The sequence below is a fragment of the Notamacropus eugenii genome, chromosome 5 (genome assembly GCF_028372415.1).
Source record: "Notamacropus eugenii isolate mMacEug1 chromosome 5, mMacEug1.pri_v2, whole genome shotgun sequence".
Lineage (NCBI taxonomy): Eukaryota > Metazoa > Chordata > Mammalia > Diprotodontia > Macropodidae > Notamacropus > Notamacropus eugenii.
Genome location: NC_092876.1, coordinates 71,927,520 through 71,941,208, shown reverse-complemented (window position 1 = coordinate 71,941,208; position 13,689 = coordinate 71,927,520). Strand labels below are relative to the sequence as shown.

Here is a 13,689-nt window from a genome sequence, read left to right as displayed (position 1 = left end):
TTGTTCTTTCTTATTTCCCCTTTTCCCAAAGGTGGCCATCGTGGTGACAGACGGTCGGCCTCAGGATGGTGTGAAGGATGTCTCAGCCAGAGCTAAGGAGAGTGGCATAGAGCTCTTTGCCATTGGGGTGGGTCGAGTGGATAAGCACACCCTTAGGCAGATTGCCAGCGAGCCATTGGAGGAGCATGTGGACTACGTGGAAAGTTACAGTGTCATTGAGAAGTTATCCAAGAAGTTCCAGGAGGCCTTCTGTGGTGAGGAGGAGGCATCTGGGCAAAGGGAGCAGATGAGAGAGGGCAGAGGTGGAGAATAAAGTGGAGGGAGGAGCAGGGTACAGATACAAGGAATGGTGGGAAGATCAGGGAACGGGGGAGAGTGGAGGGAGGTGCAGAGAATGGAGGTGAAGGAGGGGCTGGCAATGGAAAGGAAGAATCAAGTGGGAAGTATGGGACAGAGGAGAGTGTGAGGGCAGGAGGAAGTAGATGAAAGGAGTAGTAGAGGAGGAGGGGAAAAGGGGAAAATGGGTAGGGATTAAGGAACAGAAGAGAGGAATAGGTAAGGAGAATGGTGGGAAGGAGAGGAACAACCAGGAAAAATGAGGGATAAAGGAAGTGTGTGGAGGAGCAAAAAACAAATGAGAGGAATGATTGGGGAAATAGGGAAGAGGGAAAGAGAAGCTTGAGCAGGGAGCAGAGAAGAGGAGTGGGAGAAAGGGCAGGGAAGAGAGAAGGAATGAAATGGGAGAAGGAAATAGAGGGAGTAGAGGGAAGAGCAGGGAACAGGGGGGAGGAGCAGAGAATAGAGAGGAGGGGCAGAGAATAGAGGGGCAGGGCAGAGAGTGCTCCAGGAAGATTTATGTAATGACTTGGACCCCTGGGATAGCAGTGCTCTAGTATCATTCTCCTCTTGGTTTTTTGTTTTTTTTTTGGGGTGGGGGGGGCAGGGATCAGGGGATTTTGTTGGATCCTGCATTGCTAGGAGGTATCCTTGAATGTTTTCTCTACCTCTGAACTAACAAGGTCCTCAGGAGATCTGAATTCCAGGCATGGCTCCTGCTGTGTGAATTTAAGCAAATTGTTTGCCATCTGTGAGTCTCAGCTTCCTCCTCTGTGAAGCAGGGATGCCAATTCCTGCCCTCCCCACCTCACAGAGACACCAAAGCAATTTTTAAAAGGATAAAACACAACATAAGTGTAAAGAAAGAGAAATCTATGTAGAAAACCCGGGCCATATCCTTTTCTGTTCCCTTGGGGTTTCTCTAAAGCTTCAGCAGGGGAGAATTCCATTCCATCCCACGAACGATTACAAAAGGTCTGTTGTGCTCAGAAAAATGTTCAGACCTGGAAGTGATGCAGAGCTTAGATAAAATCAGATCCCTGCTGTCATGAGCCCATGGTCCAGGAGGGGGGATGAGATGGAAATACAGAGAATCCTAGGGCGCAAGAGACCATGCTAAGTGCATTAGAGGGGTATCAAGAAAAATATGGCATGAGATTTGAGGGGGAAGGACCTTAATGGTAGAAGGGATCAGGGAAGGCTCCTTGGAGGAGGTGGTATTTAAGCGGGGCTTAAATCAAGTCTGTGGGTTTGAATTCAAGAGAAGTAGAGGAGGAGGAAGAGCATTTAAGGCATGTGAAACAGTGTGAACAGAGATCTGGAGATGGGGAAAAGCTGGGCATGGGTGTGTGAGGCAGGACATAGCTCAGCTTAGCTGGAATGTGTGTGTGTGGGTGTCATATGAGGTAAGACTCAAAAAATAGCTTGGTGCTCAAACTTTAATAAATGTATCGGGGTGGGGGCTTAACATAGTTTGATACTAGACCATGAAAGACTTGAATTCCAGGTGTCAGGAGTGAATTTGACTCAGTGGATGACAGGGAAACAGCAAGGATTTTTGAACAGAGGAGTATTCTGACTGGCTGTTGTTTGCCTAAGGAAGATCAGCCAGGCAGAGGCAAGAAGGATAGGAGAGAGTGGAGGTGGAGGGCTTTGGTAAAATTAATTATCATCATCCTGGAAGGCCTCACTAGGGAGTGGCAGTGGGAGCAGAAAGTGGGAGAAGAGATGGATGGAGATGTTACAAAGGAGAGCTCAATGTAACTTAGTAAATACATAGATCTGAGAGGCAGGGGAAAGGGAAGAATTAAAGGTAATCCTTGGGTTACCAATATGGAAGAATGGCTGAATGATGCTGTCAGTGATAGAGAAAGCAAAGTCATAAAGAGTTGGGGGAAGATAATAGGTCCATTTTTTACATGTTGAATTTGAGATGTTGGTGGGACATCCCTTCAGCAGGAGATGGGCTGGAGCTCAGAAGAAAAGCCAGGGTTGGAGACATTATATATGTATGTAGTATGTATATGTATATATAATATGTTATAAATCATGCATATATATGTATATATAATACATATATTATATATAATGTATGTATATTTAATGCATATATTATATATATGGTGTGTGTATATATATGTGTATATGTGTGTGTATATATATGTGTATATATATATACATATACATATATACCTGGGAGTTGTGTGAATGGAGGTGATTGTTGGCAAAGGAAGAAATACAAAGGGAGAAAAGGATAAAGTTCAGGTCAGAGCTTTAGATAGCACATACCTTGAAGAGTAGGGAAGAGGAGGAGGAGTCAGCTAGGAGGATGTTAAAGATTGGAGGGCAGGTGTCAATCTGCATTGACTGTGGAAGTTCCTCACTGAGTGGTCTCAGGCTTGGGAAAGAAAGAAAGAGAAAAGGAAAGCAAGGAAGACAGAAAGGGAAGAAGAAAGTGAGGGAGGGAGAGAGGGGAGAAGGAAGGAGGGAAGAAGGGAAGGGAGGGAGAAAAGAAAGAAGGAAAGAAGGAAAGAGAAAGGGAAGAAAGGAAGGAGGGAGGGAAGAAAGGAAAGAAGGAGGGAGAGAAGAAAAGGAAGGAAGGGAGGAAGAAAGAAAAAGACAAAAAAGGACAGGAGGAAAGAAGAAGGAAGGAAGAAAGAAACAAGGAAAAAGTGATTGGCTTGGATTACTCAAGGGATGCCTTCTCCTCCAGAGAAAAGGAGGGAGCTGAATAGTTAAGCTCAGAGTCCATCACCCCTGCCCTCATTGTGACCAAGAACCCACCCTAAGTCTCTGTCTGCTTCTCTTGTAGTGGTGTCTGATCTGTGTGCCACTGGAGATCATGACTGCCAGCAAATCTGCAACAGCTCCCCGGGCTCCTACACCTGCTCCTGCCACGATGGCTTCATCCTGAACAGTGATGGGAAAACCTGCAGCGGTCAGTGTTCCCCAACATTCCCATCCCCTGATACCTGGAGCCGAGGGAGAGTGAGGGGGATGTTACACATCAGGACACCAAGTAGGGAGAGAGACAGAGGGGCCTGGGTGGAGGGCAGGGCTCATGTGTCTAGGAGAGGGGGTGACTACACTGCACTCACATAGCAGTCTGGGGAAAGAGTCTGGTGGTCATCTTGAGAAGGGCACCAATAACTTTTAGTTGACCCCAGGATGCAATGCAGACAGAGACTCTGGGGCTAAGGCTGAAGGTGCATTCCCTGTGAAGTGGATTCCTCATCTGCAGTCTTCTACTGTCTTTTCAATTACCAGTACCCTTTGGTGTTCAACTGCTCATCACACAGGGCTAATGCCAAGCAGAGGGATGTCCCAGGGCTTTGTTAGGAGAGTTGGGCTTCCCTATTCCTCTTCAGGTCCTACACAGGAGGAAAGGTGCTGATAACCAAACAGGAACCACAACATCAAGTCCATGACTTGAAAGAAACAAGGTAGTGGGTTGGGATATGAAGTTTTTCACAGCTGGATGGAATGTTGCACTTGAAATCAGGAAGACCTCGGTTCAAATCATGCCTCAGACCCTTACTAGCTGTGTTGATTCCGACCAAATCCCTTAATTTTTTTTCAGTTTCAGTGTTTTCATCTGTAAAATGGAGTTAATAGTAGCTTCTGCCTCATAGGGCTGTTGGGAGAAGCTAATGAGTTAGCGCATGGAAGCGTTTGGTAAATCTAATGTTGCTGCTGTTGCGCTTGGTTCCATGAAAGTACTCATGGGGCTTTATGTTGAGAGATGGGAGAGGGGATGATTCAGAGCTAGCCAGGGCTGGGCAGGGGGTAAGGACAAGTGAGGAGAAGCCTTGGGGAGCATAGGGCTTATTCAGATTTTCTAAATGGGCACACATTCTGGAAAACAAATTGCCAAGCTGGACTCGTTGATTCATTGAGTCACAAGGACCCTTTGAGACCATCCTATTTAAATGCTCCATTGTTATTATGAAACGGATTTGACCTAAAACCACATCTTTCCCTATAGCAGAAGGTTCTACTAAGAAGGCATTAGGTGTTAAAAATTGACATCAAGCAGTTATTCTTTAGTGAGAAGAAGGAAGACCCTCCCTAGTGCCTGAGCCCATCAATAATGGTCCCAGAAATCCACCTAGGCAGAGTCAGACCAGGGTGGCAGCAAAAGAATGACTTCAGAAAAGTGGGTATTCTGGGTCATGTCCTCTCCACCCTCCTTCTCTCTTTTCAGTCATTCCTTCCCCACTAGCTCCCTTGTACTCTCCCTGAATCCTCTTTTCTGTTTCTCTCAGGGAAAAGAGCTGGTAAAGGATTAAATCAATACTCCCCAGGGATATGTAATTGGAAAGATGATCGAAGGGGGCCATGCTTAACCTAATAGTATGATTCTTTAATAATGGTGGAATTGCAGGCAGTATGACACATATAGAAGAAAGATTTGGGGAGCAGGGAGACCTTCCTAGTACTTTTCACATTACTACATAGACAACTACCTGCTCTACCGGTGCAGAAAGCTGGCTGTAGGATGGGTTTGGGTCTGGCTGTCCCCCCCAAAATGATCAATAAAGGTCTCATATAATCTCTCCAATATCCTCTCTCATTTCTCCCCTTCTTTCTCCAGCCTGCAGTGGAGGTGGTGGAGGCTCTGCCACTGACCTTGTCTTCTTGATCGATGGGTCTAAGAGTGTCCGCCCTGAGAACTTTGAGCTGGTGAAGAGGTTCATCAGCCAGATCGTGGACTCACTGGATGTGTCTGACAAGATGGCACAGGTGGGCCTGGTACAGTACTCTAGCTCGGTCCGGCAGGAATTCCCCCTGGGCAGGTACAAAACCAAGAAGGACATCAAGGCAGCAGTCAAGAAGATGTCCTATATGGAGAAGGGCACCATGACTGGGGCAGCTCTCAAGTACCTCATTGACAACACCTTCACCATCTCCAGCGGGGCACGGCCCGGTGCCCAGAAGGTGGGCATCGTCTTCACTGATGGTCGGTCCCAGGATTACATCAATGACGCAGCCAAGAAAGCCAAGGAGCTTGGTAGGACCTTACTGGCCTCCTCAGGATGCTGCTTAACTTTGCCTGTTTTGGAAGTTGTCTCATAGGATTGTAGGTTTAGGGTGGGGAGGGATTTTAGATCCTCCTAGATTTTAGATTACAGATCTCTAAAATCTAACTCAACTCCCTTGTGTCATAGTTGAGGGATCTGGAGCCCAGAGTATACAGATAGCTGCCCAAGGTCACACAGAAAGTAAGTGGCAAAATTAAGATTTAAACCCAGGTCTTCTGACTCTAAAATCATTCTCTTTCTACTATAATCTACTACTTCCCTTCCCTACCTTTTTGCCTATCTCCCTTCTCCCTTCCTCCCTCCCTACCAACCTTCATGGAGACATCCATGGTCCCAGGACCCTTATCTAATCCATATAACTCAACCCACTTGAATTGACTCCATTCTGGCTTGTTGAAGTTTTGGGGAATATGTAGGTCTAAAGTCTGAACTGGGAGGGAGAGGGGCTATGGTGGTGGTGGTGGGGCTGCCAGTATCAGTTTCATCCCAGGTGTGGTATGGGACCTTTGTCAGTCATTCACACAGAACCACATATGAGGAAATCCTCCACTGATCAGAACCCAGATAAGCTGAACCCCAATTATCCCAATATCCCCTCCCTGTACTCAACCCTTAGGAAAAAAGAATCAAGTGATAAGAAAGCCACCTGAGATCATGAGTTTTGTCAAGAACCAAAAAACCCCAAACATTTCCAGGGTATGTCCTAGGTTAAAGAATGGCGGAAAGTTAAAGCTGGAAGACACTTTAGAGATGACCCAGCCCAAGGCTCTCGTCTTATGTCTTAAGGACTAGTATGGATGGGGCCCCTTCTCCTGTGCTTTTTCCATCTCCAGCCCTGGACCAAATGACATCTGATATTGATGGTACTGACCTGGAGGTCCTTTGCTTGACCCTGACTCATCAGACAGGGGTTCAGTGATGGAAACAAAACTCTTACATCACAAGATTTGGAGTTGAAAGGAACTGCAGATGTCATTTAATAACAAAAATAATATTTTACATTAAGTTAGAGCTTTATGGCAATTATCTAATTTGAGCCTGTAAATTACTCTGTGCCTTGAAGGTAGTTCATGTATTATTGACTCCACACTATAGGAGAGAAAACTGAGGCTAAGGCAGTTGGAGTGTCCAAGGTCATGTGGCAAAGATGTGACAGAGCCCTTGGCAATGATGATAATGGTGAAGATGATATTAATGATATGGACTAGCATTCATTTCATTCTTTGATATAGTATCTTGTTTGAGCCTCATGTCACAACATTATCTACTTTTTCAGATAGACTCTACAAGTGCTACTAAGCTTATTTTATACATAGGAAAACTGAAGGTAAGAAAGGTTAAATAATTTCCTCATGGTCACACAGCCAGTAATTGTCCAAGGCAGGATTTGAGCCCAGGCCTTCCCAAATCCAAGGTTAGCCCTCCTAGCCATCACTTTAAGCTAGTTAATGAGAATACAAAAGTGGATGATATACTAGGGACAGCCAAAGGCATTGAAGTCACTCTACCTAGGGATAACCCTGACTCCCATGCTTCCTAGGAATAATCCTTATTCCTCCCTCTCCCCCTAGGATTGGTGCTGGGCCCCACATTACTTTGGGTCCATCACACCTTCTAAGGCCAACCTTGGGTTCTATGTCCCTAGGAATGACCCTGGGTCCTGTACCCTCAGGGTTTGCCCTAGGCTCCGCACATTACCAAGGGATGTTTAAGGTTCCATACCCTTAGGGACAACCCTACCATGCAGTGTGGTATAGTGGTAAGACTTTAAGTTGAGCTTAAAGTCAGGAAAGATTTGGACTTGAATCCTGCCTCTAGAATACTATGCGTGTCTCCATGGACAAGCTCTCTCTCTGAGCCTCAGTTTCCCCATTGTAGAATGGAGATTATAACACCTGTGGCACACCCCTCCCCCCACCTCATGATGTTATTGTGAGGCTCCTAAGAGACAACATATGCAAAGTCTGTTGACAATGTAATAGTATCATCTTAAAGTCAGTTGTTACCATGATCATCAGCCCTTCCTCCTCTCCCTCACCTTCATCAGCATCATCCCCTGGGAATGATGACTCCAGGCTTGGTGCCTCCTGATCACAGGGGCTGATTGGGATTCAGGAAAGGTCATTTTTTTCCTATCATTTGTCTGGTTGGGTGACTTACTGGATAGAGAGCTGATCTGAAAGCTAAGAAGATCTGGGTTCACATGCTATTAGTGTGACCCTGGGTAAGTCATTTTGTTTCTTACTGCCTTAGATAACTCTCTAAAGCTATAAACTTCTGAGAAGGTGCTGACCTGCACTGATAAAGAGTTTTCTTACCAGGGAATTCCCTATACCAGCTAAATCACAGGTCTAGTTTTTTAAAAAAAACTCTGTCTCTGTCTCTCTCTGTATCTCTGTGTCTCTCTGTCTCTATCTCTGCTTTTTCAGTATGGCATCACTGAAATGTCCTCTACTGGGAGCTTGAGGCCACCACTACTGGATGTAAATAACAGTGGTCATCAAAAGAGTAATGGATTGGAGGTTAAGGAACTTGTGTACCAGACTCAACTTTGAAGCTTACTAACTGTGGCTTGTGTTTCCTGCTCCCTAGAACCCTTTACCAGGGATATGAGACAGAGAGAAGAAGGGGCATAGAGAAAGGGCCTCAAAACTCCTCACTTCAGGAAACCTTCCTTCTTTAAACCCACTAGAAGGCTGCTGCTTAGCCCTATAACCATCTTTCCTTTTAAAAAATATGCCCTCTGGGCCAATATCACAACCATTTCTACATCTTTACCTTCCCCCTACCACCTTCATGAATGCTGCCCTGTAACAGAAAAACAACAGATAGACAAATCCTATCAATGAAATGACCATGTCTAAAAGTGAATGCAACATTTAGCCCCCATAGTTCCCCGCCTCTCTACCAAAAGAAAGGTGCTTGTTCATTTCCTCTGTGATTCCATGCTTTTTCACCATGCACATTCATTCTGGGAAAAAATGTTTCTTATGTTATTTGCCATCTTTTAATAGTGCAGCCCTGTTGAAGCTGATTTTCTCCAGGGCACCCTATCTGCCATCCCTTTGGCTTAGCTCTGTGGAGCAAGGGGCTTTTTTCCTCTCAGTACCTGGCACCATGGGAACTTTCAATGGTGGCAGGGTCAACGAAGCAGAGCTTTGCCCCTGCCCTCAGGAGGTATGACCCCTTTGCTTCCCTCAGGATTTAAGATGTTTGCTGTGGGTGTTGGCAACGCAGTGGAGGACGAGCTGAGGGAGATTGCTTCAGATCCCGTGGCAGAACATTATTTTTACACTGCTGACTTCAAGACCATCAACCAGATTGGCAAGAAACTTCAGAATAAGATTTGTGTGGGTGAGTTGGAGAGCTGGGAGAGGTGGCCTGGGCATTGGAGAGGGGTGGATGGGGCCCCTCAATCCAGGTCATGTCAGATCTGAGGGTTATGTCAGATCATCAGAGTGGAAACAGAACTAGAAGTGGGCAGGACCAAGACCAAGAGTTCATAGGAAGGTTGGCAGGTACCATCATGGGATGGATCATGGGCAGGCAAAGTCCAAAGCCCAGGAAGTCAGGCAACAGGCCTTAGAACCCCAGGATGGGAGACTGGGGAACAAGAGCCTTGACAGAGAATTCAGTAGCCAGAAGATGAGGCTTGAGAATCTAGGAAGGAAAAGATAAGGGCCATAGCATCCTCCTGGCATGGCCCAGCCTTGTATAGGTATGGGTGAGTGAAAAGCATTGATGAGTGGGTGGGGTTCTGGTCTAGCTCCATCCTGCCATATTGATTTATCTCACTTTTTCTGGAGGAATCACTGGCAGCCCCCAGTTATCTATATCACCTATTTAACTTGACCTGAGAATCCGGAAAGGGCCCTATCAGGGTCAACGACATATTTCTTGAGCTAGGGTCTCCCCTAGGCCTGTGCTGTCACTTAGAGGGACTTCCGTCTTCTCAACTCTTCTCTAACACTCACAGGGACTGAATTCATCTCTTTTGGCATTCACAGGAACTCTTAGCATCTCCACTAACACTGAGAATGACTCAGTCTCTTTCACTTCTCTCCCTTAACCCTGAAATGTACTGCCCACATCTCCTATAACACTTATGGGGAAACGTACCCTCTTTTTCAATTTTCCTTAGCAATAACAGGAACTTTGGCATGGCCCCAAACATTGACAGGATCTTCAAGCATCTCTCTGTGCTCTGTCTCATCACTACCAATGACTCCCAGTCTCTGCCAAAGATTTCCAACACCTTTCCACTACTCTAACTCAGTAATCACTGGGACATTCTCGGCATCCTTCCAGCTCTTAGAGAAACCCTGGAATCTCTGCCTTAGCTCTCACAGAGACTCCTAGGGTCTGCCATGGCCTGCTTTGCTGGTTAGCTGCCCGGCCCTGGGCAGGACCTGAAGAGGGGAGGGATGGTAGAGACCAGCTAACTCAGAACTTCATCTCCCTTTCATTTTGTATTTGATCCAGAGGAGGATCCGTGTGCCTGTGAGTCCATTGTGAAGTTCCAGACCAAGGTGGAGGAGCTCCTTCAGGCCTTGACACAGAAACATATCCTTTCCTGGTGGCAGTGGGTTGGACCTGTGAGAAAGGGTCAGGGTGGGCCCAGAGATGGAGGACCCTGGCAGCTCAGGCAGATGGAGCATGGGCTTGGGGCTGGGTCTTCTCATTAGACTCTTTTGGATGCCTCTGAGAGCACCAGGTTTCAAATTAATTCAATCCAACAGTCATTTATTAAGAACCCACTTCTCCAGGAAACTTTCCCTGATTCCCCTAATTGATAGCATCCCCTGATTACCTTATATTAAACTACCTTATATTCATTCTGTATGTGTCTCTCTCCCTCTCTTTATCTCTGTCTTTCTCTGCTTCTCTCTCTGTGTGTCTCTGTTTCTTTTTCTCTCCATCATTATTTCTCTATCACACACTCTGTTTCTCTCTGTTCTTTCTATCTTTCTCCTCTCTGTCTTTCTCTGTCTCTGTTTCTCTCTCTCTCTCTCTCTCTTTCTCTTTCTTTCTCTCTGGCTTCAAAGTCAGCAAAACCTGAGTTCAAATTTTCCCTGGGGCATATACTGGTCATGTTATCCATGCTTTAAGAAATGCCCTAAAACTCTAGGTGACTGATAAAGTGCCAACGTGCATTGGCAGAGGGAGCTTTCTCCCTATGCTACTGAAGTAACAGGTCCAGTCCTTATCTCTGTCTCAACGTATCGGTATTCTTATTCCCATAGACTGTAAGTGCATTGGGAGCATGGACAATTTCATTCTTTATCACTCTGTCCCAAGGACCTAGGACAGATCCCATAGTAGGCACTTAGTAAATGTTAATTGATTGATTGGATTGATAGCACATATAACACACTGCTAGATATGTTAGGGATACAAAACACAGAGGAAACAATCCCTGCCTCACTTGAATTCAATGGACAAGGCATTTGGATGGTAGTGTGGAAGAAATGGGCTTCCTCCTTGGTGTCCCTAGGAAAGCATGCTTATTTGTACTAGTGTGAGAGCAGGCCCTGAGCTGGTGAAACCATCTGAGGATGGCAATTGCAGAGGAGGATTAGCCTTAGGTTGGCCTGGTTCATCATGTGCTTGAAATGTGTCATTCTGAAGTCTTGCCCCACTTTCTGTGTGACCATAACCTCTCTGGGCACCATTTTCCTAGTCTGTAAAATGGAGGAGTTCTTTAATAAAGGCTGCAGCTAAGAAAGAGACAGGAATTTGACACTAATGAATCAGGGTTGTGTGGGTAGCCTGGGGAAGCATCAAGGTGCTGGAGATGAGAGCTGGCAAGCCCATGGGAAGAGCATTGAGAAGGGGGGAGGGAAGGAGCTCACTTCCATTACAAGGATGCTGTGCCTGGACCCTGGTTGTCCTTCCTTAATCTCATTCACTGGAAGCTGTGACCAAGCGGCTTGCTGCCCTGGAGAATAATGTGATCTAGGGTCCTAAGAAGAAGGCCTATCTTTCCCTTCTGTTCCTCCTGGTTTTCCTCCACGTACTGTTACAATTTGAGTAGCCTCCACCTGTCGAGAGCAGCTCAGTCACCTCCTCCATCCATCTTTCTCTAGCTGAGAGTCTAACCTCATTAACATCCTCCTCTTGGGGGTAGAGGATGGGGACTGGCAGACTGGGATGCTTGGGGCAGGGCTCTTGGGGGTGTATGCCAGCCTAGCCAGCCTTTTCATCTAGAATACCCTGGAAAGAGGAGTGAGTGAGTGAGTGAGTGTGTTTGTATGTGCACACTTCTGCGTATGTCCAACGGAGGTTTGATTTTCATTTTTATTATCCAGAGCTTAATATATTTCCATATTTTGGGTCAACCTGGACTTGATTATGAGTTCTGTGGACCCCTCTGATGACCTCCCATTTTCTGTTTATAGAGTGATTCTATATAACTTAATTTAAATGTTAATTGTACAAGGTGGGGGACTGAGTTTATGGCTGAGAAGAAGATGGGACTCATTGGAATACTTGCAAGGAGGGATTCTTTTGCTACCGCTCTGGATTCCTGCAAAGAAGAGGCAGACTTACCCAGATCTAATGGAGTCTCTTGGGGTCCTTGTCAATCCAGAGATTAGAGTGGACTCATAGTGAATATGTCCAGGGAATTCAATTCTATTCAATTCAGTTTAGTTCCATTTAACAAGCATTTATTAAATGCCTACTTTGTGCTAGGCATTTGTCATACAAAGACAAAAATGAAACATTCCCTCCTCTCAAAGAGCTGACATCCTACCATAAGGTCCTTAGTTTCTACCTATCCCTTGAGGACTACTGGCCCCTTGACATGTGTTCTCAGTTTCTATTCTCAATAGGATTGGCATCTTGGTGCTCAGGCACTATAAAGTTGCGTTGCTTGGGTGGTCCTTGCTGCCACATCCATCCCTACTCCATCCACAAGATGTAACTCCTGCTTTCCCCAATGATTCCCATATCCACTCTGGCTACCACAGGAGAGACAGGGAGGGACGCCCCCAATCTCAACTCCCCTTATCCTACCTGCTGTGTAGTCAAGTCAACAAGCACTTATTAAACACCTACTATGATCCAGGCACTTCACTCAGTACTCTGTAGATACTGTCCTTCCCCTGCTCTCAGAGTGGAGATGGAGGCTTTGGACCCTGGCCTCCAAGCTCTGCCTCCAGGGGTCCCATTCTCCTGTGTGCTCCTTAGGGCACAATGCATTCCCCTGTTTTGGTCTCACTTAGTCTCATGTTTCAGGCATCCGAATATTTATACTTGAGCCTATGTAAAAGGTTTTTCACAGTATCTCCAACTGTGCAGAAACATCCTGTTCGGGCCGATCTAGAGTGGCAGAAATCATTAAAGATTCCTAAGCCCCAGCTGGTCTCAGTGTCCTTGCTCTTCCAGCCTGCTCTGTGTCTTCAGACTTTTAAATGCCTTCTTCTCTGGCCTCCTTGCCTCTGTGGAGGTGATACTGGGTTCTTGAGGGCTGTGTTAGGGAATTCCAAGACCTACAAGGTCCTACTGTCCCTCTTTACCTGTGCACCATCAAAAGTCTCCTGCAAGTTTCTAATAGTCACCAGGGGCACCATAATGCAGAGAGTGTTGGGCCTGGATCAGCAACACTCCTCTTCATGAGTTCAAATCCCATCTCAGGCACTAGCTGAGTGACCTTGGGCAAATCACCCTGGTTGCCTCAGTTTCCTCATTTTCCAAATGAGCTGGAGAAGGAAATGGCAAACCACTCCAGTATTTCTGCCAAGAAAATCCCAGATGGGGTCACAAAGAATTGGACGCTACTGAACAGCAGCCTATACCAAGCACTGGAGATACAAAGCACAAAAATTAAAAAAAAATGCCCGATCTCAAAGAGTTTACATTCTATTAGGGGAAACAACCTGCAAATACAAATAAATACAGTCAATCCACTAGCATTTATTAAGCACCTACTGTATATGCTGGGCACAATGCTAAGAATACACAGAAAGGTGAAAAAACAGACCCTGCTCTCAAGGAGTTCCCGGTTCAATGGGGAGACAGAATAAAAGCAGCTGGGTACAAACAAGGGACCTATGGGTAATTTGGGGAGATGGCAGTAGCTGCTGGAGTTATCTAATTAATGATGTTTTTGAAGAATTTAAAGAAGAGAATTCTTCATAATACTGGGAAGAGGAAAAGAGGGTCCATCTTGTAGACCAGGAATTCCTGTCCAATGCTGGCATGTATTTATCAGTCCCTCCTCTTCAAGAGAACCCCTAGGGCCCAAGGCTGGGGAACCTTCCCTCCTTGAGACCAAAGTATGGCTGTTTGACTAAATCCAAACTTCCCA

At 45.9% G+C, this 13,689-nt stretch overlaps 1 protein-coding gene across 2 annotated transcripts in view; it reads left to right on the top strand.

Annotated features, from left to right (window-relative positions):
* MATN1 (matrilin 1) overlaps window positions 1-12,739 on the top strand; it is a 50,695-nt gene extending 37,956 nt beyond the window's left edge. For both annotated transcript variants that reach the window (XM_072609631.1, XM_072609630.1), the window contains exons 3-8: window positions 32-254; window positions 3,149-3,274; window positions 4,931-5,347; window positions 8,580-8,732; window positions 9,861-9,941; window positions 11,288-12,739. In XM_072609631.1, the coding sequence (XP_072465732.1) occupies window positions 32-254; window positions 3,149-3,274; window positions 4,931-5,347; window positions 8,580-8,732; window positions 9,861-9,941; window positions 11,288-11,337 (1,050 nt within the window). In that variant the 3' untranslated portion in view covers window positions 11,338-12,739. The remainder of the gene's footprint in view (window positions 1-31; window positions 255-3,148; window positions 3,275-4,930; window positions 5,348-8,579; window positions 8,733-9,860; window positions 9,942-11,287) is intronic.
* Window positions 12,740-13,689: the final 950 nt, after the last annotated feature.